The sequence below is a fragment of the Sebastes umbrosus genome, chromosome 10 (genome assembly GCF_015220745.1).
Source record: "Sebastes umbrosus isolate fSebUmb1 chromosome 10, fSebUmb1.pri, whole genome shotgun sequence".
NCBI classification, from domain to species: Eukaryota; Metazoa; Chordata; class Actinopteri; order Perciformes; family Sebastidae; genus Sebastes; species Sebastes umbrosus.
Window position 1 is genome coordinate 16,980,271 of NC_051278.1, and position 22,458 is coordinate 17,002,728.

The 22,458-nt window shown below is 41.7% G+C and overlaps 2 protein-coding genes across 22 annotated transcripts in view; both read right to left on the reverse strand.

The window, feature by feature from the left end:
• Positions 1-2,390: 2,390 nt before the first annotated feature.
• Positions 2,391-17,607, reverse strand: zmp:0000000760 (collagen alpha-1(IX) chain). Its single transcript, XM_037781450.1, has 27 exons — positions 17,517-17,607; positions 16,865-16,976; positions 15,723-15,846; positions 13,807-14,200; positions 13,641-13,718; positions 13,438-13,533; positions 13,303-13,356; positions 10,324-10,377; positions 10,178-10,231; positions 10,037-10,090; positions 9,824-9,877; positions 9,688-9,741; positions 9,552-9,605; positions 9,139-9,192; positions 8,983-9,027; positions 8,848-8,901; positions 8,705-8,758; positions 8,559-8,612; positions 8,358-8,429; positions 8,237-8,272; positions 7,900-7,944; positions 7,766-7,798; positions 6,241-6,387; positions 5,607-5,783; positions 4,783-4,873; positions 3,202-3,279; positions 2,391-2,904 (listed from the first exon to the last, which is right to left on the reverse strand). Exons 2-27 carry the CDS (start codon positions 16,941-16,943, stop codon positions 2,699-2,701), a joined length of 2,295 nt encoding a protein of 764 aa, XP_037637378.1. The 5' UTR covers positions 16,944-16,976; positions 17,517-17,607; the 3' UTR covers positions 2,391-2,698.
• A 1,909-nt stretch (positions 17,608-19,516) lies between these two features.
• dst (dystonin) overlaps positions 19,517-22,458 on the reverse strand; it is a 121,861-nt gene continuing 118,919 nt past the window's right edge. For 18 of the 21 annotated variants that reach the window (XM_037782656.1, XM_037782666.1, XM_037782659.1 and 15 more), the window contains 4 exons: positions 22,233-22,423; positions 21,922-22,029; positions 21,199-21,322; positions 19,517-20,579 (listed from right to left, as the gene is read on the reverse strand). In XM_037782656.1, the coding sequence (XP_037638584.1) occupies positions 20,323-20,579; positions 21,199-21,322; positions 21,922-22,029; positions 22,233-22,423 (680 nt within the window). In that variant the 3' untranslated portion in view covers positions 19,517-20,322. The remainder of the gene's footprint in view (positions 20,580-21,198; positions 21,323-21,921; positions 22,030-22,232; positions 22,424-22,458) is intronic. The other 3 variants (XM_037782657.1, XM_037782673.1, XM_037782665.1) reach the window with 1 other exon arrangement.

Here is a 22,458-nt window from a genome sequence, read left to right on the forward strand (position 1 = left end):
GGAAAGACACTGAGGACAGCCACATGCAGAGCTCCCTGGGAGTTTCCCCCTTCAGAAGTGTTTCTCCGTTAGATAGGAGGCTGTGGAAAACAATCATTATATTTCTCAACTCATTAAGTCCTTTCTGTCTCAGCATACATTGATCGGGGAAATGTCCCGGACAGACAGGGCGTTGGTCCATTGCACGGCTAACACAGATAGACAGATGCGGCACCTCAAGCAATTTAGAGTCTCCATTCCACTTGACCAGCAGGTTTTTCAGCTGGAAAGTCGACACAGGCCAGGAATCAATAAACCAGCTCTGTGTTGCTGTGAAGCAACAGCGCTACAACAGTATCTGCCGAGCCACCATGTGGGAAACATTGCTGTTTGTGTCATTGTTTGTTCTCATCACTACAACAACGTCTCAAAAAAGAGTAAGCACAGGTTGTAGGTCATTGAGTTTTCTGTTGACAGCTAAACTCATGTATAATCCCTGCAGTCCAATGAAACATCCAACTATGAAGTGAGGAATCTCTGTCTGCCTGTATGTCCTTCGCATATCTTGAGAACAGCTCATCCGATCGACTTCACACTTGGTGGGTGTATTGCTGGGGACACAAGGGAGTGCTTTTTGGTGCAATTTGGACACACGACACATTCGATATTAATAAACTTTTAACAAACAAGCCAACAGCACTTTGTTCAGCAGCAGAGGTGGGGCTTCAGGGCTCTGCAGACTGACGAGCATGCCGTCGCAGTGAGCAGGCCGCAGCCCATTGGCTGCAGTTCACTTTGACTGCTGGATATACCAACGTTACATCCAAACTCTCGACAACAGTGCAAGCAGCACTTCCTTGGGGCCAAGCAATCAGCCTGCTCCCAACGGTATGCATGCTCTGAACGGCCACAAGCCCCTGACAACACTGCAAGCAACTATACCCAGCCCGTTCTCAATCCCAGGGCGTCAAATACTGTTGGGATTCGGTACCGCCACACAAGGCACCCTTTAGCGCCGTCTGCGGCAACAGTACTGCTCAAAGAAAGTGTGGTGACGTAGTTTAAAGAGCGAAAATACACACACCAGGCGGGCAGGAGGGGAGGTAGACGGGTCCAACAAACACGTTACAATCAGCTGTCTATTTGTGTCCCGTGTTCACAACGTTCATTGTCATTTTCACTTAGTAGTTTTAAGCCCAACCATGTAGTTCTTTCCTAAACCTAACTAAGTTGTTTTGTTGCCTAATCCTAAAGGAACGCAAAGGGTAACTATAGTGGTTTTGATGCCAAAAATAAAGTGAAGCCAAGGGGAGTGACAAAGCGGCGGTATGTGACAAGTTGGGATGAGAACGTGTTGCAAAACCGGGAGGCTACCGGGAGCCAACAAATGGGCGCGTTCTGAACGGGCATGCACTCCCAACGGCCACGCCACAAACTGGCACTGCACTAGTAATTAAGATTTGCAGAAATCACTACAGGTATGATTTACAAACCTTCTACTTGTGGAAATGCAGAGATTTGCTTCGTTAAATTTAAAGGTACCTTCCCTGATTCTATTATATAGCACACCATTGCAACCCCAATCTCAAAATTGGGGGATCTCAATGGGGCCAATAGCGAGTATGACGAAAACTGAATATTGTGTTCCAAGATGGCGCCCAATTCAATGAAATTTGCTAACAGGCTGCATACGCATTTTTTTTAGAGCACGCACATTAGAGGCTTATTTCTGACCAAGCCAGCTGACTAACTAGCTTTCCACATGAATGGTATGAAAAAATGTACTGACAAGACTTTTCAAATTGTATTGTACCGAAAGGATTAAATTCTGATAATACGAAGAGTCATTTCAGGGTCTTTGTGGCACTCAGAAAAATGTATTCAGCATATGTAATGATTGTGAATGTTTGGGCATCAGGTGGTACTGCAATACAGAATAATGTGTGACTAAAACCTCCTCACAGCCGAGAAACAGGATGCACTGCTGTCTGCCGCAGTGCTAAATTATACCTTTTCAAATCCTACATTAGGGGCTTTAAGAATATATTCAGTTTATAAACTGCACACACCAACATGTGCACTGTGTCGAAGTTATTTCGTTAATTTTGTTATTAAAATCTGTTATTTTTCACAGAAAAGCTATAGACTTTAATATAAAAACAGTTGCCTCCTCTTGAGAGTTTTAAATAATTTGCTAATTTTTCCTTCACGCTTGACTATGGGCTACACAAACTCTCTTCATACATTATATTAATTATATTCATGTTCCTCAAACATTACCATGTTGTACTTTGTGTTTGTTTTTGCTGCTTTTGCTCCAGTAATGACACAAGCTCTCATATTCCATGACAGATATAACTGTGATCATGAACCTAAATAAGGCCTTTCACACAGAAACAACAACATTTTATTATAAAGAACAGATGTTTAAAGACAACTCAGACCTGTGATATCAGTTTAAATAAAACTATCAAATGAAGACGGTCTTTTTATACAAATATATATTTGTTACCACTGTCCTTCAAATCACATAGGTGTTGTCTTTGGTAAAGATCAAACTGTTCCAACAAGTTCAGTTCACGTTTTCAGTTGCATATTTACATGATAATTTTCAATTTATTTGAACAAACAAATATTAACAATAACAATTTACCATGTTTTCCTCCCTTTAAGCTCAATATTCAAATTCACCGTCCACATATAGACTCTTTTTTCCCCTCTACGGGCGATTCCTCAACCTCCGCGGCGCTGGCTGAGGTGTCCCGCTGGTGGAGTTCAGCTGAGCAGAGCACCCAGAGGTGAGACAAATACCCGGAGATCCTCTGAGACCTGCGTGGCCCCTGAGTCCAGGCCGGCCCACGTGTCCCCTCTCACCCTGCTGCCCTGGCTGGCCGTTAAAGGCTCTGCCAAGACGTCCACGCTGACCTGCGATCGAGGCAAAAATGTTGTTTAGTCTTCAGGCCTCTCTGTCTGCTCTCCGTTAGCTGACTAAGACTATTTCACAGATTCCAAGAACGGAGAATTTACAGAGAAAAATTGTTTGGCAAATATCACACTCCTCTTACAGTAACACATCCCTTCTACCATTTCCATTGATTTGAAGCACAGGCTCAGCTGGATATAGTTTGTAAAATGACGTACAGGCCCAGATGCGGGCGTCTATTAATGTCTCATTTTAAACCAAGTCATCAAACAATATAAAGTATTGGAAGATTAATTTACCCTTTGGTCCCTGGTCTCCAAAGTAGCCGGGGAGGCTGTAACCCTTGGATCCTTTATCACCTTGCTCTCCTCTGTCACCTGCAAGCCAGAAACGCACACACACACACATACGCATTGGTCTCGACAGTAGACAGGCAGACATTCCCCCGGGAGTGAGTTACACTCAAGAACACGGCGTACATGTTGATTAAAGACCATATGTGTTGCTGAGATCATTGTTAAATAAACGTGTAAAACACCTTGTAAATATTCTTCGATTTCATTGGCTTGGCACAGGAATTTGGCATGAGTGTGACATCACGCTCAGGCCTCCAACCATAAATTAGAGCGGAGAATGGACACATTAGCCTTGCAAGTTTTACAGTATTTGATTCGGCAGTTTCTTACAGTGCGGTTCATGATGAAAGGCAGCCGGGTGTGTTCTTTCCAGTGGTGGAAAAGAAGAAGAAGTACATTTAGTCGACTGTATGTGCAATTTTAAAAGGGCCTTGACTTGAGTCTGGCTTTGACTAGCCCTACACTCCACTTCATTTCACAGGGAAATTTGTACTTTTTACTATATTCATTTTTGCATGCCAGACTTTTACTCGTAATAGATTATTGATTGTGTTGCTACTTAAGCTGCTTAAATTCAAATACATGTTTTGTTACATTTGTTGAAATTCTCATTACATCCCGATAGCAATCAATAAATCAAATGCTCTGACAATAAAAGTGAGCTGTGGCTGTTGTAGGACTGTAATAAGCCTGTTCAATCATTTAATACGGCCCAAATGAAACGATTGAATGGGCTACCTGTCTACCTGCCTCCGTGCACTCATTGCACGTCACCGGAGTCTTCCATAAAATGCCAGCTTGACAGTACTAAAGTGGACTCAAGTGTGGGTACTAATATAGCCATGTTTGTTGTTTACGTTCATAATAATAATTTTGGGGATGTGGCTTTGGAGGGAGGCCTGAAGCGACGGATAACAGCATTGCCAACTTGGCAACTTTCTTGCTAGATTAAGGGACTTGTGGAGCTAGTGCTGCTCACTACTTTCATTGGAAAAGAGTTGGCAACACTGGGCTCTGTTTTTGTTGTTTTTGTTGTTTCTCTCTTGTTAGTTTCTCAACATTACCAACTCGACCTTTGACTACATCAAATGACTATTTAGTGACGCACCCACAGAGAATTATCACCCGATTCTGCAGTTCCTCTCAGCATTACCATGCGTTTTAGCACCTTTTAACTCACTGTTTTGGTTCACTCACACCGCTCTCACCATGCAACTATTTTGTTTTGTGAAAAGGCCCTGATAAACCCACTGTACTCAAACAACTTCACATGAATAGTAATGTTGCTCCATGTCTGCCGGATGTGTAAATAAGCAACTTAATAAGGTGATAATATGTTAGTGATGTGTTTACAGCTTGTTGTCTTGCCTCAAAGGGGCCAAAAAAAGCGGTTAATGCATGTTTAAGTAGAGGATCTGAAAACTTTTTCCGACACTGGTTCTTCCTAAAAACAAACATTGGTGAATTATAGTTTTGTTGTTCATCATATTCATGAATACAATCTGCCAGGCTTGTTTTTCACACCTGTTCCTCCTTTTCGGCCCAGATCCCCGGCTTCTCCGTAGAATCCCGGCAGGCCCACTTCTCCTTCAACACCATCATTACCGGGGTCACCCTGACAACATCATCAGCAGGAAAATACATCGTTAATCTTTTGTGTGTTTTCAGTGTAAACCTTGTAGTGATTATTTTCTTCTCAGGTGCTCTCTCTTCAAGTCATGCATTAAGGTTCCATTCACCTCTGACCAGCTCAAAAGCTGAAAAGATTTATTTGGTTGATTATATAATACTTTGTTGGGAAAAACTTGTACAGTACTGATACATCACTGTTCTCCGTTTGGCATTAAACGCCACAACATAAGGCTTACTGGCCATAATCTAATATAGTGGAATATTTTTTTATACAGTCACGGCTTCAAGAGCATTTATCAGCCTGAGAGTGATTGTGATTAAAGAAGTTGTGGAACATGAACACCGTATAATAATGTGGAAAAGGCTTTCCAATCCAACGACAGCCTTGATACTCTCCAAAAACCATTCAACACAGACCAAGTGTCTAGTCTGTGACTCCTTATTTGTCCTCATGGAGACGTGGAAAATCGTAATGTTTTCATTCCAAGCTTTTCTGCCAGATACTTCAGCCCTCTTAGTCCAGTCCAGACCATTGCAGTGTGTTTGCATTTTACTCAGACAAAAGCGAACAATGCATGGAAAACGTACTGCGCTCCGGCATTGTGTGTCTCAGCTCAAAGTCCTATGAAGAGGAGTTGATACCTAAAAGCAATGATTTTGTTTCTAAGCAGGCTGATTCATCTTGAACAATGAACATCCAAAACTGTAAAACTCACAGCAGGTCCTGGGGGTCCTTTCTGTCCTGGTGGACCGGGGGCACCCATAGGCACGTCCCCATACAGAGGACAAACTGCAGCACACGTCCTCTTCACTGAGTTGGCAAAGGTGGACATCTGCTCCAGGACCACTCTCTTACAAACCTCGATCACGTGTTCAGCCGGGAGGGTCGGGCCCTGTGTAACAAATCATTACCACATCCATCACTGGAAGGGACCCAACTGTGGGACATGTAATAAGGAATATTACAGGACGGGGCATGCTGAAGCAATGGCTGCCTCCCAGAGGAAATGCAATGAAGAAATGAAGCCAAAAATATTTCCTTAGGCTCATTATGGATTTATAGCCACACTAAATGAAACCCTTGCTGTGAGTCTCTTATAACTACTGGCTAATGTGAAACTCTTTAACTGTGTTTTAGACACCAAAGCTGTTACCAAACACTGTGTGTGCCAGTCAGTGTAACTGCTGGTGCAAAAATGAGAGACTCTGCTGTTTCTGCGCCATCATTCACAGATAGATGAAGTGTCAATTATAGTAGAGACTGAATAGCAGTACTAATATACCGTAGCTCTGTAATGTTTGTGGTATCAGCCAATAAAACAAAGATTCAGAGGCTTGTATTTTACTTACTGGAAGACCCGGGGGCCCCTGAAAGCCATCTGGTCCTCCTTCACCTCGAACCCCCTTGACTCCGACAGGACCTGAAAGTCCAGGTGGGCCCGCCGGCCCGCGCTTCCCCCGTCCTCCCAGAGGACCCTGTCCACCCCTGTCTCCAACCTAGCATCCATCAGAATACAATGACAAATCAGTTCAGCATGGGCACAAACTTAATTGAAAGCAGTAACAACTTAAAATGTTTATTAAGTCCAGTGGGCAAGCTCGGGGTCTGAAAAGTGAAGCCAATACGGAAGCGCCTTAAACTTGCATTCTTTCTAACAGCCAGCAGAGGGCGACTCCTCTGGTTGCAAAAAGAAGTCTGATTGTATGGAAGTCTATGAGAAAATGAGCCTACTTCTCACTTGATTTATTACCTCAGTAAACATTGTAAACATGAGTTTATGGTCTCAATCGCTAGTTTCAAGTCTTCTTCAATACAGCATGATGTTCATTTACTAAATTATGGTCCCATTTATAGACAAATAGACCTTAAAGCAGGGTATGCTTTAGGGCGTGGCTACCTTGTGATTGACGGTTTGCTACCATGTTGTTGTCCGGTCTGAGAGTTGTCAGTGTTTTCTTTTGAGAACTTTAACCCTTTCACAGTGCGTATCAGTTCATAAAACTTAATTGTAACATTTTGTTTGCCTGAAATGTCTTATTTAGCATTCAGTTGTACTTAGCTCCACCCTCTCGTGTCACGCCTGGTTGCAAAAAAAACGAGATGGTGACGACCAAAAGCCAAAATGGCAAAAATGCCAAACTCAAGGCTTCAAAACGGCAGTCAACAAACCAATGGGTGACATCGGTGACTACGTCCACTTCTTATATACAGTCTATGGTTATGTCATGTAAATAGTAATAATAAAACATAATAACTAACAGAGTCACATTGACAGTTAAGCAAACTTGCAAGAAATACAATCTCAGTGGTAAAAGTAAATATTAGTAGAAGTGCAAAACTGAAGTATTTTTTAAAAATGTGAACAGAATAAAATGAAAAATTCAAAAAAAAACTGCAATGGAAGACAAATACACAAATGCATAAACAAACAATATATTTTCATGTAAAACAAATCAAACATGTTAGAAACACGCTTGAGAAATGTGTAATATTCATTTTGGTGCAGTTGTGGGTGTTACTGCCTTCATCGCATCTACAGATGCTCTAAATATGTCTGGAATGTTATTTGATAGGTTGGGTTTATTGGGTTGATACAAGGTTTTTCAGACTAGTATCAGTTTGCAAACAGAGAATGTGATGAATGTAGCATAACATGTTGATGGTCGGGCAGGAATATTGTAGTATTATGAAACACACACCTGCTCTATTTAGTGACCTAACTCATCACAGCCAAATTACAGTTGAGCTTTTAATGAATTAATTGGACTGATTGAATTCACTTAGCCCATTCATATTCCTCCAGGGAAGTAAATGTGTTTAGAAACATTATTATAATTTTGTCCGTGAAGGTCCAACAACAGAATCACATCTCACCTTTCCTTTCGGGCCCTTAACTCCTTTTTCCGCCTTTAAAAAAAAAGATAAAAGAGTTAATGTTAGGGGTCGTCACAAAACACACAAAGTGGATGTAATGACGAGCAGAGAGGATGAACTATTCAAGGCAGTACCTGTCCACCTTTAACTCCTTGGATTCCCTGGAGTCCCGTGTCACCCTGTACAAGGCAAATGAAAAATGAAGCAAATTTCACAGGTGTTCAGCTCCATGAATAGAGCATCTATCAAATGAATACAGTGATGGTTAAAGTCATTTTAGGGCCTCAGTCAGGACACATAGCTTTTAACTGTCTGTGATTTTTACAAAACATCTACAGATCCTGAATCGTACGATTGCTTTCAGCTCATGAACCAGTAAATATTTCTTGACTAGCTAACTTTGGCATCAAACGGTGATTTTACTGTCATTTTTGTTTTATTTCTAATGGGTAATGGATGAGAATGTATTACCTTGGACCCTTGTTTTCCAGGCACACCCACGTGTCCCTGTGAAGAGATGACATGGTTTAATGGCCTGAGGAAAATGAACTAGCGTTTGGAAGAGTTCAGAAAATTCAGCTGGAGCACTTACAGTTGGTCCCGGTGGGCCGATAAATCCAGGCCTTCCTGGCTTCCCAGCCGAACCCTTGTAACCTCTTGGGCCCTCGAGAATAAAACATTTATTAAACCGACCTAAGGGACTGCTTTATTCTTTGTCGTTTTCCTTTTAAGATGGCAAACTACTTTACGTACAAAATGTGTAACGTGCTTGTCTTCTGAAAAAGTGACTTACAGTTCGGCCTTGGGGACCCATTTCTCCCGCTGGCCCGAGGGGGCCTTTCTCTCCCTGTAAAAGTCACAAACCACAACAAATTAATCTGCCAAAAACAACTCAATTGTATACATATTCACAAAAAACAAACAAGAGCAGCGAGTTACCTTTGCTCCACTTCGTCCGAGTTTTCCACTGAGACCTTGTGGTCCTTGATAAGCCTGCGAGGAACAAATAACACTTATAATAACGCGACTGCGCTGCTTCTGAACTTCATCGTTAAGATATCATCATCAGCAGATTATAATACCTCTATTCCTGGATCACCATCCCTGCCTGAGAAACCCGGATCTCCAATAATGCCCTAGGGAACGATATCATTATTATAAAACAGACACATTTTGGGAGTGTAAGTGAGCACTCAGGTGTGTCGACAGTGAAGCACCTTCGGTCCAATGGTGCCAGCTCTGCCCGCAGGTCCATGGATCCCCTAGTTTTCACAAGTTCAGACAAAGAAACATTAAATATTGGTGCTGTAAATCAAATCGAACAAAAGGGACACATCATTTTCGTGTCATTGTGATTTGTTTGTGATACATACAGGCTTCCCCTTCTCTCCAGACGCTCCCCTCTCTCCAGGATCTCCCACAATACCCTGTCAAATCATCATATGAAGCGACATAATTGTACATTATATGCAAAACATTTCCTCCAGTAAAGCAACATAGTGAACCACGGCGCCTTCCTTCGTATACGATAGAGTAGGTTATCGTTGCGGTCTTTCAGTGACTCATTATGTTGATACAGTTCAGGCCCTCCGATCTCATCCAAAATCCAGCCACATGAACTAATGTTGTTTATGGAGACGGCACATAGGCCAAAAACATAACTCTATTCCAGTGTTTTACCACATTAAAAAATGACTCCCTCGCTCTCCACGCTGGGGGATTTTGAAGGTAGCGGACAAAGAATCAAGATCATTATGGATTATAGAAATCCCACACAGAAACCCACCTGCTTTCCTCTGGGCCCAGCTCGCCCTGCTACACCAGTGGTCCCACTTTCTCCCTGAAAAATACAAGCATGTTGGAATTCAATCACAATATCTAGATTAAAAAGAAGACAGAGAAAGCAAAGGAAATATGAATACCTTAACTCCTTGATATCCGGGAATCCCTTCGTGTCCTTCTTTGCCTTTAGTACCCTTCAAGGAGGCCATAATGTTAGTAATACAATGATTACATTGCAAAAAAGGGCTCACCGCTGTGTCTGAAAGGTTAACTCACAACTCCTCCTGCTGACCCGGTCTCTCCGATGTCTCCAGATGGTCCACGAACTCCCTTTAAATAGTCATAATGTTGACATTAGTGGTTATCTATAAAGTTGCGCAACTTAAACTGCAGACGGCACAGAAATCCAATGAAAAGTCTGCAACTTCATTAGCTGGTTGCCTATTTAAACAGGTCCAATTAAAGCCTGAACCCAGCATAGGGGATTACCTTGAAGCCCGATGCTCCTCTTAATCCTGTCAGCCCCTTAGGACCTCTGTCTCCCTGTTAACACAACATGTCATTAATACAGATTTGTAACATTTCAGGCCAGGGTAAAAGAAAATGATTAATCTGAGTGTGATGAGTTACCACTTGGCCCCAGAGTCCTCTCATTCCTTTCTCGCCTTTGATTCCTTCTTCACCCTGAGGACACGTGTGAGGTTTCATTAATGCTGTTTGAGAACGAGCCAAACTGAAGTGTGATCCTGATAGGAGCATATAAAGGCAGATCTTACCTTGTGGCCTGTCTCGCCGATGTTGCCATAGTCTCCGGTGTTTCCCCGGATCCCCTACAAGACAAGTTTGACTCAGTCACACGCAAGACTGCAGCTATTTGTTTGTGAATCGACTATCTTGGAGAAATAGCTCGTAAAAATGTAAAATGTTAACGACCGTTTCCAGAGAGAAAGTCACTGATAATGACTTCTGGAAGATAAAACTTTGGATACATCAGACAGAGAAACTGTTTAGACACAACAGCATTTACTCCTTAAACACTCAGAAATTAGCTGTTGATTTTTCTCTGCAGTCATTGTGGCAAGACAAACAGTCAACAAAGAGATGAGAGAAACATGCTCTCATGCTTGAACAGTAAATATGAAGCTCGGGCCAGGAGTGATAAGCTTAGTTTAGCATGAAGACCAGAAGCAGGGGGAAACATCTACGCTGGTTCTGTCCAAAGGTAACAAATTACACCTGCCAGTACCTATAAAGCTCAGTAGTTAACATGTTACATCTTGTTTGTTTAAGCCGTACAAAAACTAAAATGCAACATTAAAAAAAATAAAAATTGTGACAATGATGAAAGACTGCAGTAAGTCACTCTGCCTGGGCAAGAAAAACAGTTCAGCACACAACCCCTGTAAAACTTTAAATTGCTGTTTCTACACTTTGTTTTTTGTACAAAATAAACAAATGAGATATAACATGTTAATTTGTTAGCTTTATAGCTACTGGTATGTTTTTTTTTAACTTCACTTTGCTTTAAAGGTGCTCTATACGATATCCAGAGCATTAATACAGCATCAAACAACTATTTGCTATGTAAAGATACAGTAGGGTAATGTCTCCCGGACTACAGTTTCTTCATGCTTTGTTGACATAGCCGGGCCAGCCACACAAGCTTTTAGTGCATGTGAGCTTGCCCCAATGGCTAGCTCACATCCGCCGCTCTGCACTGCTATCATACGGGCGGTTACAGCTGATCATGACCTATGGCGCCGTTGCAGAAGCGTATAGCACCCACCCTCCGGTTTTCCCCAGGTTAACACTGTTAGCTCCGTCAGCACTGTTACCGTTGTTTTCACTGTTAGCACTGTTAGCTAGAAGCCGCTGGCTCAATCAACGCCATGTTGAGAGCCGTGTTGAGGCAATAGAAATGCTCCCAATCTGGCATTTAGCATGTTTAATGGCCACGTGGCCAGAGTTAGTGAAAGAACTGCACTTCTGTGCCAGCACAGATATGAAAGTGGTATCAATTGAATCGTCCAACTGTCGGCAAGAAAATTTGTGTATTCCCAAAAACTGTTCCTTTAACATAAAATCAAATGACAAAATGAGTATAAAAAAAGTTTAAAACGTGAATATGCTTTAAGTTTCAGGCATACTCACATTGGTGGAAAATATATACAAGCATATGTCCAGCAGGATTTAGGAAACATTAGTCATAAATGCAACAAAATGGATCGGACTACTGTTTGCACAGATGCTGACTTCTTCAGTAGTAGAAGGGAAAGTGTTTTTCACTTGGCTGTATTTCACTGAGTCAACAAACAGATTCAACAAGTTCCAGGATGCCTTTGTGTTGTCAGTTTATTTGACCACCTCACCTAACTTTAAGCAGAGTCAGTTGGGCGAAAGGTTAACCTCAGAGATGGCCGACAGTGCGGCGAGAGGCACGACCGTGACCTTTACGACCTTACTATGGCGGTATAGCTCTGAGCAAAAGGACCACCCACCACCTGAGATGGACAGTTCATATATCTGTGCCAGGAAATGCCCTCCTCGGATGCCAGCAGGGGAGGAGATAAACATGTTGGGGCTTCTGTGATTCACAAGCTGGCAGGAGGTCAAAACTCTAACGAGTTACACAAGACAGATGTTTACTCCCAGATGAGCTACAGCTGCTACTCAGGGCATGAATATGTAGCATGCACAGCTCTGGAAATGTGCTCTGAATGTACGCAGGTCTGGAGGCGTACATGTGTTTGCTCAGGCAGCATGGGGGATTTCCTTAAGTGCAAGGAGCATGTTAAACTCCAAATGATCACATACGTATAAAAAAATAATCCTCCTTCTTTAAACACACGTTCTCTGGACTGTTTTTAAAAGACTCTCTGATCTGCCGCAACAGAACACCGACTGCTAAACATGAAAGAGATTAACAAGTCATAAATTTAAAGTGGAAATAATCACGTCTGCGACTCCCTGAAGGATACGAATGTGAGTGTATTTGTTCATTCACTGATCCATGTGTAACTGGCTCCTGCAGCAGATTACTTTGTTCATTATCATTTTCTCAAACCTCTCCTCTCTTTCACAAGTTTGTCTTTGGGGAATTAATTAGCCTTATCCACAAAAATAAAAACATTTAAGAGAGTAATTTCACACAATAGTTAAGCACACTAATGCCACTCATTACCAGATGCTGAAGGGTATGGTTATTGCTCAACTGCCTGTGTGTGGTATTCATTACATTTGGCTCAGTGTCTTCCAAATGGGAAAGCAAAACCATTAGAAATCCTGTGATCTCTTGCCAGAGTTGAGTTAAATCCTATATTCTAAACAGGCAGGGCCTGCGCTTTAAGATGCAAATGGCTATTTCAGAACGACAAAAACAAATTTATTGTCGCATCCGTATTGGTGTGTGTTTACCTTGGCTTCCCCCTAAATCTTTTGCAAAGCGGACACAAGTTTTCAAACCATGAAAGGAGCCTCTGTGTTTACTATCGCCAAGCGCTTCTGCTTCCAGATCTGTTTCCATCCTGTCGACTCTCAGTTGTACTTCTATTGCCATTTTCCACAGCTTCGCTGCTGTCTCACGAATAAAAGTTTTACAATGTCACTCACCCACAATTCAGGTTAACTCTTTATTGTACAGCGAGAGGAAGGTGATGCTGCTAACACTAAGAATGCAACGAGTAAACACCGTTCATGCAGTGTAACGCATGGGTCGATATTTGCATGACGGAGAGAAATATTATAAATGTGTTTACCCAGTTTCCTTGTCTTCCTTGGTCTCCGGCTTTTCCTGGAAGACCTCCGTGACCCTGCAGAAGAATAAAAAAATACGTCAACACGGATTCAACTTCAGTATGTTCAGTCAATTTTCACCGTACAGGTATATTAACCTTTGGCCCTGGAGGTCCCTGAATGCCGGGTTGTCCGTGCATGCATTTGCAAGGCGCTCTTCCAGCTGTTAGGCCGATCTCTGCGTACCCTCCACACTGCCACGGAGAGAAAGGCGAGACAACGGTATTAAAACCACATCAACACATCTCCAACATAGGTAGTTGAATGTTGAATCAGTGTTGAATGGGAGCCGCCAACTCACCACACTGGAGAGCTCGCAGCAGCCCTCTGAATAAGCCTGCTCTGGGTCACATGACACCTCCATCTGCTGGAGGTCCACCTGCGAAGAGACGGGAGAGAAGAAATTAAAGTTGTATCCCGAATCAAAAGACATCGAAATATTACTTAAATCCAAGCTGTGAACGTACAGCCACAGAGCGATCTCCTGCAGCCCGCTTGACGATGGAGGTGTACCCTCGGTGGATGACTGGCCGTGGCTCATCGATGGACTCCACGCTGACTTCTTCACAGTCTATCAGCAGTTTCACCTGGCTGCCCTTCACACTCAGCGCCAACTTGTGCCACTCTCCGTCAAACAACTTTTCCACACCGTGGAAGGTCCTCAGCATCTGGCTCCCACGGGGGCTGGTGTAGAAGAAGTCTAAAGAGCGCGTGCCGCCCTGGAAACGCAGGCCGACTTGCTCTCGTCCCTCGGGGTCGCTGACCTGCCACAGGTCCCAGGATTTCTTGGCGGTGGCCTTGGTCACCTTAAATGTTGCGATGACAGAGTAGTCGGAAGGAAATCCATCTGGATACACATCGCTGTGGCAAGAGAGCGAGGTTTAGAGAGCTGGGTAACATCAGAGAGGCCACTTTAATCACAAAACAACAATTAATAGCTTTTGCAGGAACACAAGGGTTTTATTTGATAAGATCATGAATAAGAAACAGATATCCTCTTGGATATTAAATTCCACTTTAGCATGCAACACATTTCTTTGTAACTTTACGTGAACATTTTTTTGATGATGCACTACTTATTAGACAGCCATTAATTAATTGTTTTTTTCAATTTGAACAAAGCACATGTTCAGTTAACTCAAGGGCAACAATTTGGGATCTGTGGGCAACCCTGCATTCATTGACAGGATATGGGAGTTCAAAGACAAAGAGTTTACAGCCGTGCTAGCAGCTCTGCGAGGCACGGTGGTGCTTTGAGCTAAATATTAACTCTCAGCATGTAAACCTGCTCACAAATACAATGCTAACATGTTGATATTTAGCTTTTAAAGTACAGTGTGTAGGATTTGGCAACATCTAGTGGTGTGGTTGAAGATTGCAACCAACTGAGTACCCCTCCGCTTACTCCTCCCTTTCCAAGACTGCGGTAACGTGAGCCGCCGTCCGCCCCGCTCAGAGGCCATCCTTACCATAATAACACTACTTTAGGGGCAATGGAAGTCAGACGGCGGCTGGCGGTACCGCGGTTTTGCACTCTGCAGCTCACGTTATCACAGTTTCACAAGCGAAACAAACAAACAAACTCGAAATGGTCTCTCTAGAGGTTTGTCCATTCTGGGCTACTGTAGAAACACGGCGGACTCCGTGAAGACGACCCGCTCCCTATGTAGATATGAAGGGCTCATGCTAAGCTAACGAAGACACAATGATTCTTAGTTTCAAGTGATTATACACTAATGAAACATAGTTATGAATATTATTTTCAATTTCTGCTAATAGATCGTCCAAAATGTTGCACACTGTTCCTTTAAAGAGTAACTTAACACCAGGCTGAAGAGCTTTAGTTTTGCTGCAACTCTGCTTGAAAGTTTCAAGTCTTTTTCACCTCTGACCGCAGCAACACTGATGGGTGTGCTTTGTTGCACCTGTATCCACACCCAGCAGCAGTGTCACAGTGTACCGACAAACCCTGGAGTACACTTCTATATCACAAGTTAAACTACTGGAGATCAGCAAAAACTAAATTTAGGCGGTGTTAAGTTACTCTTTAACTTTATTTTCTTTTGTATTTGTGAACAAAGACTATTTATTATTAAAAAAAAATGCCACAACATTTGTTCAGATCGGTCAAATTGGGAAATTGTTATGGACTTACTTTGGGCAAGTATCTAATAGTACAACTTTGAATTACAAAAACAGTAGTCCCATATGCCCAAAGATTATTGTATGATAAGAAAAACTCACTTTTCAGCCAAACAGTTTAGGCAAACCAAGAAAACACTTCCACCAAAATAAATTAAAAACTCCAGATGCGGGCAGAAATGGGTTAATCATTTTTCCAGCTTCAATGGAATTAACTGGGTTTACGTATCTAGTACTGTACCTCATGGTCCTCCGTAGATGAATAGAGGGGTTGACGCGGTAGGCCGCCGCCTCAGGTTGAGAGCCGCTAACTCTCCTCACTCCTCTCGACTCAGGCACGCGAAACTCCTCCAGCAGATCAAAACCTCACAGCAACAAACACTTAGTTAGTTTGACTGCGTTTGATGATTCGGCATCAAAGGGTGCTTGACTACTTCTAAATGTTACGCCGGCGCTGATGTCACAGATTTCTTTCAAATAGTTGCATCACTCATTGTCATTAATAATGCCATCTCTTCACAGGTACAATGAGATAATTTATGAAACCCATAGAGGATGTTTATTTTCTTTCATGTGGGATTTGGCTGCTGAATTGAGTTCAAATGAGATCCGCATGGCTGTGGGGTTTCCTGTGAGGTTAACGTGTGGGTGAAAGATTCTGATGACAAATTTTATGACTCAAGTAGAAAATAACTAAAAAAACTCCTCTAAAAACAAAGAAAGTGCTGTTTCACCTGCTGTCTGTGTCTAAAATCTGTCTTATTGCACGTTTTACTGCCATGTATAACAGTCAATAGGCCAGCAAAACATGTTAAAGTCAACTTAAAAGTAACAACAGTTTACGTTTAAAAAAACATGACTACTGGGATTATTATTGCTCAGTACTGCTCATACTATTTCTGACTGTTTTATCTGCTGGTAGGACACCATGGATGGAAAAAAAAAAAACATTGCGTTAACTAATTTATTTATGGTAACAGGGAGAGTCAGTGGAGACTCTGGGCTTCAAAGGTTCATGTACACAGTTTAACCCAGGATGACCTCTTGACCTCTCAGTGTCCACATAGGCACTGAGAGAAGGAAATACGACACTGGGTCGACTGCTGTGAAGGCAAACAATGGACTGTGAACTGACAAACACTGACATCTGCTGCTCATGGTGCCGTATTACAGTGCTCAACCTGGAAAACTATAGTCACAGCAGATAATTATTGTCAATAATGTTTTATATGATGTGTGCTGTGACAAATATGGCAGCAACATATTAAACTAAACTATACAGAACCAGTGTATTTTGTGGGTGGTGATGTTAGTGTTATATTTATGAAGTGGGAAATATGCTGTAGTCATCAGATAAGTATGAAAAAAAAACTTAAAACTTACTTGGCAACTTTTGACACTGGGTCAGTCCCAGGAAGGCAACGAGTGCTGCAAACGCCAGCATTTCTTTGTAGGCTGTCATTTTCAAATGATTGAAGTCAGGGGCTATAAGTGCCTGCAGTACAGCAATTAAATGGATCAATAATCCTATAAATCAGATTTACTGATATGAGTGTACAGTAGGCTGTTAAACAGAAGTTAGGCACTCAATAAAATATACATTTCTATGCATAAATGTTAATTATTTAGAAAGAGTGAAGAAAAAAACAACGTAATGTTGAATTTCTTGCCCTAACCTAATGGTATATCAAATGAAAACTGGTGAAATACTCTTTTTAAATCTTTTTACATATAAAACATTTGAATACCTTTGACTACCAAGGTTTATGATCATATTTTATGAAACAAGTATCTGCCTACAAAAGAAATATTCCATACAAAATGTGCCAACTGAATTGATTTGTCCATGCAAATATTCTAAAGTTCCCAAAATTAGAGAAAAACAATTACACTTTTCACTAGATAACATACACAGCTGATAAAACTACATCGTTCTCCTTTCGATTAGCAGCCCGAAATCATGTACAACCCCAATCTATATCAAAATGTATTTAAAAAATACTGAAAAATTAAAGAGAAAGTTGTCATTACTCACATATTCCTGAAAAAAAGAAAGTACCAGGGCTCCTGCAGAGGGGTCTTTTCCAGTTCCTGGTGTGACGATAAATCCCACTCTACAGTGCCATCCCCGGCCCAGTGTTTGAGCTGAACAGGAGGACCTTTCAAACTAGAAGCTCTCGGTCTCACAGGAGCCTGACCCCTAATCTCCACTCCACCTTTGGTCCCTAGAGGATCTGTCTCTTCTCATAGGCCAGTTACACCTACAGTCAAGTCCGGTTAACTGAGTCAGCACATTAAGGAAATGTAGGTGAACACATCAGGGCATTTATGTAGCTATTGAAGGATAAAATAATAATAATATTTCTCAGCAAAGTTTTGTTGTAAAAAAAAAAGTAGTGTGTATTTACTATGCAGAGCTTCTGTACGTCTCTTTACAAATTCCACTGGTACAGTTAGACAAAAAAAAACTTTTTGTGGGGACTTGTAGAAACTTACGTCTATAATCGCTTTAAAAAACAGTCAGTGTATATGTTCATTCAAGACAGTGTTTTACCATCCAGAAGGTCTCACTGAGAGAAAGGTGCAGTATGTCACAGCTACACATAAGATGCTCTGCAAACATTCCACCCAGTGGACCAAGAAAAACCTCCACACTGTCTGCATCTGTCAACTAGGGAGACTGTGAGAAAAGACCGGTGGTGGAAGAAGTACTCAGATCCTTTACTGAAGCTTGTGTTAACAACAGACCTTATTTTAGAAGTCTAACTATAAACCCATTCAAAAAACCTATTGACTTCCAGAGGAGGGCACCCTGGAAGTGGTAAAATGCTAACTCATTTTCGGGTCTACTAGTTTTTTTGGAATATCTCTGGAGCGGTCTAGAAACTCACTTTGAATTGCTCCGTCACCGGTGTATCTTTCCAACGAGGGCTTTGTAATCCAGCATGGAACAACAGTGTTTTTTAGAGACGTGATGCATCACATGATGCACAGGTCTTTCTCACAGTAGTGTCATAGCAGGAAAAACACAGGTGTTACTAATAACACTAATGATGTCTTTGTTGTATTCAAGTGTCCCAGTGAGAGTGACTGTGAGCCAGCATGCACCATACCAAGAACTGGAAATGGAAGCAGCTAAATGGAATTCAGCCATCATTAATTTAATTATGTACACCTGTGCTTTTCCTACTGAGACAAGTCAAAATGTGCTCTGTGAAAAAGGTTTATTGGGTTTATCCAGTCTGTCTGGGCATGTGTGCCTAACAGTCTAACAGTGCTGATCTCAGAGGCCAAGCACAATGGAATAACATGACATTTACCCCATCTTAGTATCATGTAGATCTGTGCTGTTTGGGCAGCAACCGAAATAATGAGTAGAATATCATGAGTGTAGTACATCATTTGTATATATCCTTTGCACACTTGCATAGCTGTTGGTTGCGCCCAGGGTGTACCAATATGAAGTGTCTATGGAGTCAGTCATGCCTGAAATTTCCACCTATGACAACTTTGTATTTAAAAGACTCTAGGCTCTAGTTTTCTAATACATACATATTTTGATATTCATATTGCTTTGAGGTGTAGGACAGATATCAGGGCACTACTTGTGCAAATTTGAACTAAATCCAAGCAATAGGTGAAAACATGAGATTAAGTACTTCCACCCCAACACCATCTCCAGAGTTGTATGTTGATCAATTTCATCACTTTTTGCTGTATTTTGCCGAATAAAATATTTTTGTTACGACCATCATTATCAAAATTATGAAAAACCATTGTCGTGTTTTGTTCTAGGTAGGGGTATCTGAAAAACTGAAGCTCTTTTGAGGATTTTGGACTGTACTAATACCTGTCACCCCCACCTTTGAAATCAAAATTCCCACCCCTGCATGAATGTCTGTACGGAATTTCACAGCAATCCATCCAACAGTTGTTGAAAGTCTGGAGCGAGGTGGCGGATCGACTGACCGGCCGACACACTGCTACTAGCCTGTCTAATAAAATGAGTTGAAAGCAGCGAAGCAGAGAGGATTCTGTGGTCCACACCAGCCTCTGGTGACTTTCTGCAAGCAGGTTTATTACAAAGTAATGTTACAGTGACAATTTCAGCTCTACCGAAATTAACCAGACATCGACATGGATGCACAAGAGAATGTCTACATGGAGTGGCACCTCTTCGAGGTCAATGCTGTGAAGTGGTCAAACGAAACAGGGACTGCAGCTGCTCACAAACAAACAGGACTTAAAAGCTTCATGATTACGAGGTTTCTGCTACTTGCCTTAAATAGTGTTTTTCAAAGGTTTCTGCAGTGCTTACTGGGGTTTATTGTAGTATATTGCATTGCCCTTTAAATGCATGTTGGCAGTATATCATAGCACTTAAATAGATAAATGCAGTGCGTCAAATGGTACCATAATGCACCATCTACTCCAAACATCAGCAAACATAAATTACAGTACATTCAGTAACTCTCACAGCGCTATCCCACGCATTGCCCTTCATTAGTGTGTTTAGAAATGTTAGCTAACGGTACAACGTAGTCATTCCCGGGTTTTTTCTAGTGTTCGTCAAACCTCTACAGGTTCAATAAAATAAGGTACGATAAAAACAATTTGACATTTTTCACAAAAAATAAAATACATTAAAAACAAATGCACAAGGCCATTAACATTCCATTCACACATAATATTAAACCATATTGCCTCTCAACTGAATATTTTACATCTTCGCAACAATTTAAATAACACTCAACACATTTGCAGTCTTTTTAAGTTAGATATCTCCAGTGTCCGTTTAGGGTGCAACTAGCTCCTTGGTTGTTTGTTTTCAAGGCCACTGACTATCGCTTGGATCCCTTGGCCAGTTTGCTTGTGGGAGTGGATCTCCTCTGAGGAGTGGGGATCTTGGAGGCTTTCCCTCCGTGCTGACGGGACGCGGAGCGCGGCGTCGCTCGGGTCGAGTCCCCGACCGCATCGGACACGTCCGAGCACACAGACGCGATGTCTGAGATGTCAAAGTCAGAGGCGTCACTTCCTCTGCGACTGCTCCCTCTGCTTCCTGCTTTACTTCCAGGTCGGCTGGAAATTTTTCTCGACTCTAGAAAAGACAAAATGACGATAATTAAAGAAGAGTGAGCCTTAACAGTAGAGGTGTCACATTGGTAAGACATTGATTTGCAGTCATTATCATTGAATTTGTAGTCTTTTATCCAATATTATTACACGGCTTTGTTGAATACTCGATTTTGATTGGTCAATCACAGCGTTCGACGGTCTGTTATTTGTTTATTGCAGACCGTTGCTATGTATAAGAGGCCGTTGCTATGGAAGCAATTCTTATGTCGGACTCTGGCGGACTATTTTTGTGTAAAATGATTGATTTCTTAGGTAAGTAGCCGTATAATAAGCGGGATAATGCACAGACAGCGTCGGGGTCACCCATTCGCGACCTGTCAGTGTTTATTTCACAACAATGACCGGCTCGCTGTACATTATCCCTCACCTGTTTAGCAATTTCTACAACACCTTCAGTGACATCTGGGTGACATCTCAGATGCTTCACCCATCATTTTCTACAAACTATAATTCGCTCCTTAAACACTTGAAAAGGTTATTGCAACCGCAACACGTTTTACTTAAACATATAAAAAGGGTTTGTTCATCAGTGGTTTTTTTTCTTTAATTCACACACTTCACTGAGGTTTCTCTCTACTCACCACCTATCGTCGTTCGGGCTTTCAGTACAGCAGTGCTGATCAAGGTTCCCTCCTCACCAGACTGAAATCCTTTGCCTGACAAGTATCCAGGAAGACGTAATTTGCTGCCTTGAACTGGTGTACTCTGCAAAACATAAAACTTTGATTACTTTCATTTGTAATCAATGAGAGTTAACTGCACAGTATAGTTACAGTGTTTTAGAAAATAGTCTTTATTAACTGAAGTACAAAACAATTTGTACCAGAAAGTAGTATGAATGTTGTTAGTTTTAAATTTGATTTTAAAAAAAACTTATTTTTGTAACATCTCTTTCAGAAAAAGTTAGTATTTCAATTATATGTTAAACCTGTAGTTAGAAAGTCATTAAACCATCACACATGCATAGATTAAATATAAAGTTGTTTGTATTATAGTGGAATTAAAATGAGACAGACATTTCGTCAGGCAAGAATTAAATATTCAGCCCGTTAGTAATCAAAGAGTTTATCGACCCAACTGAAGTCTCATTGCAGAATAAAATTGGAAATCAGCTAAATCAGAAATGAAAACCTCTACCAAATACACTTTTTACAAACTAGGAGCTCCATCTAGGCTTACTAGTGATACATACTGTATATATATGTATGTATTTTGTCTCTGTTTTGATAATTATGCAGTAGATTTCAGTTGAGTCATAAATCTGAAGCATCCCACATCGTGTGCTCTATACTATATGACTATACCTCTGAGGATGAACCTTGGCTCCCAAAGGAGTCTGATGATTTAAGAGGAGTGGAGGGTTTGCTGTTTGTAAGCCAGGGTTTATCATAATTGCGGGTTATGTGTTGTGTCTGGGGAACAATGGCAAATCAAAGAAACACAGACATGGATTCACAAATCAAAAACTACCAGACACTAGATGGAAGAAAAACAAAAGAGAGTGATCAATAAAGTGAAAACAAATGAGAGGAGAATCATGGTGGGGGGGTGATCAATCAACGGTCTGACAGACAACTAGAGAAACTGGCTCTCACAGCAGAGTGGAGCCTCTTACCTTGGGCGTACTGGTCGCTGGTGGGTTTGATGGGACCACACAGCTCTGACTGGAGGTGGATCTGTTAGGAGAAGCTCCTCTGGACGACGGCCGTGATCTCCGGCCTCGGTAGCGGAAGCTCGCCATCACCTGAGTGGTTCCCTCCGGGAGGATGAACTTCTCTCGTAGCTCCATGTTGGTCCTGCCTTTAGCTGAGAAACGACATTCCATATGAGCCATCTTGCAT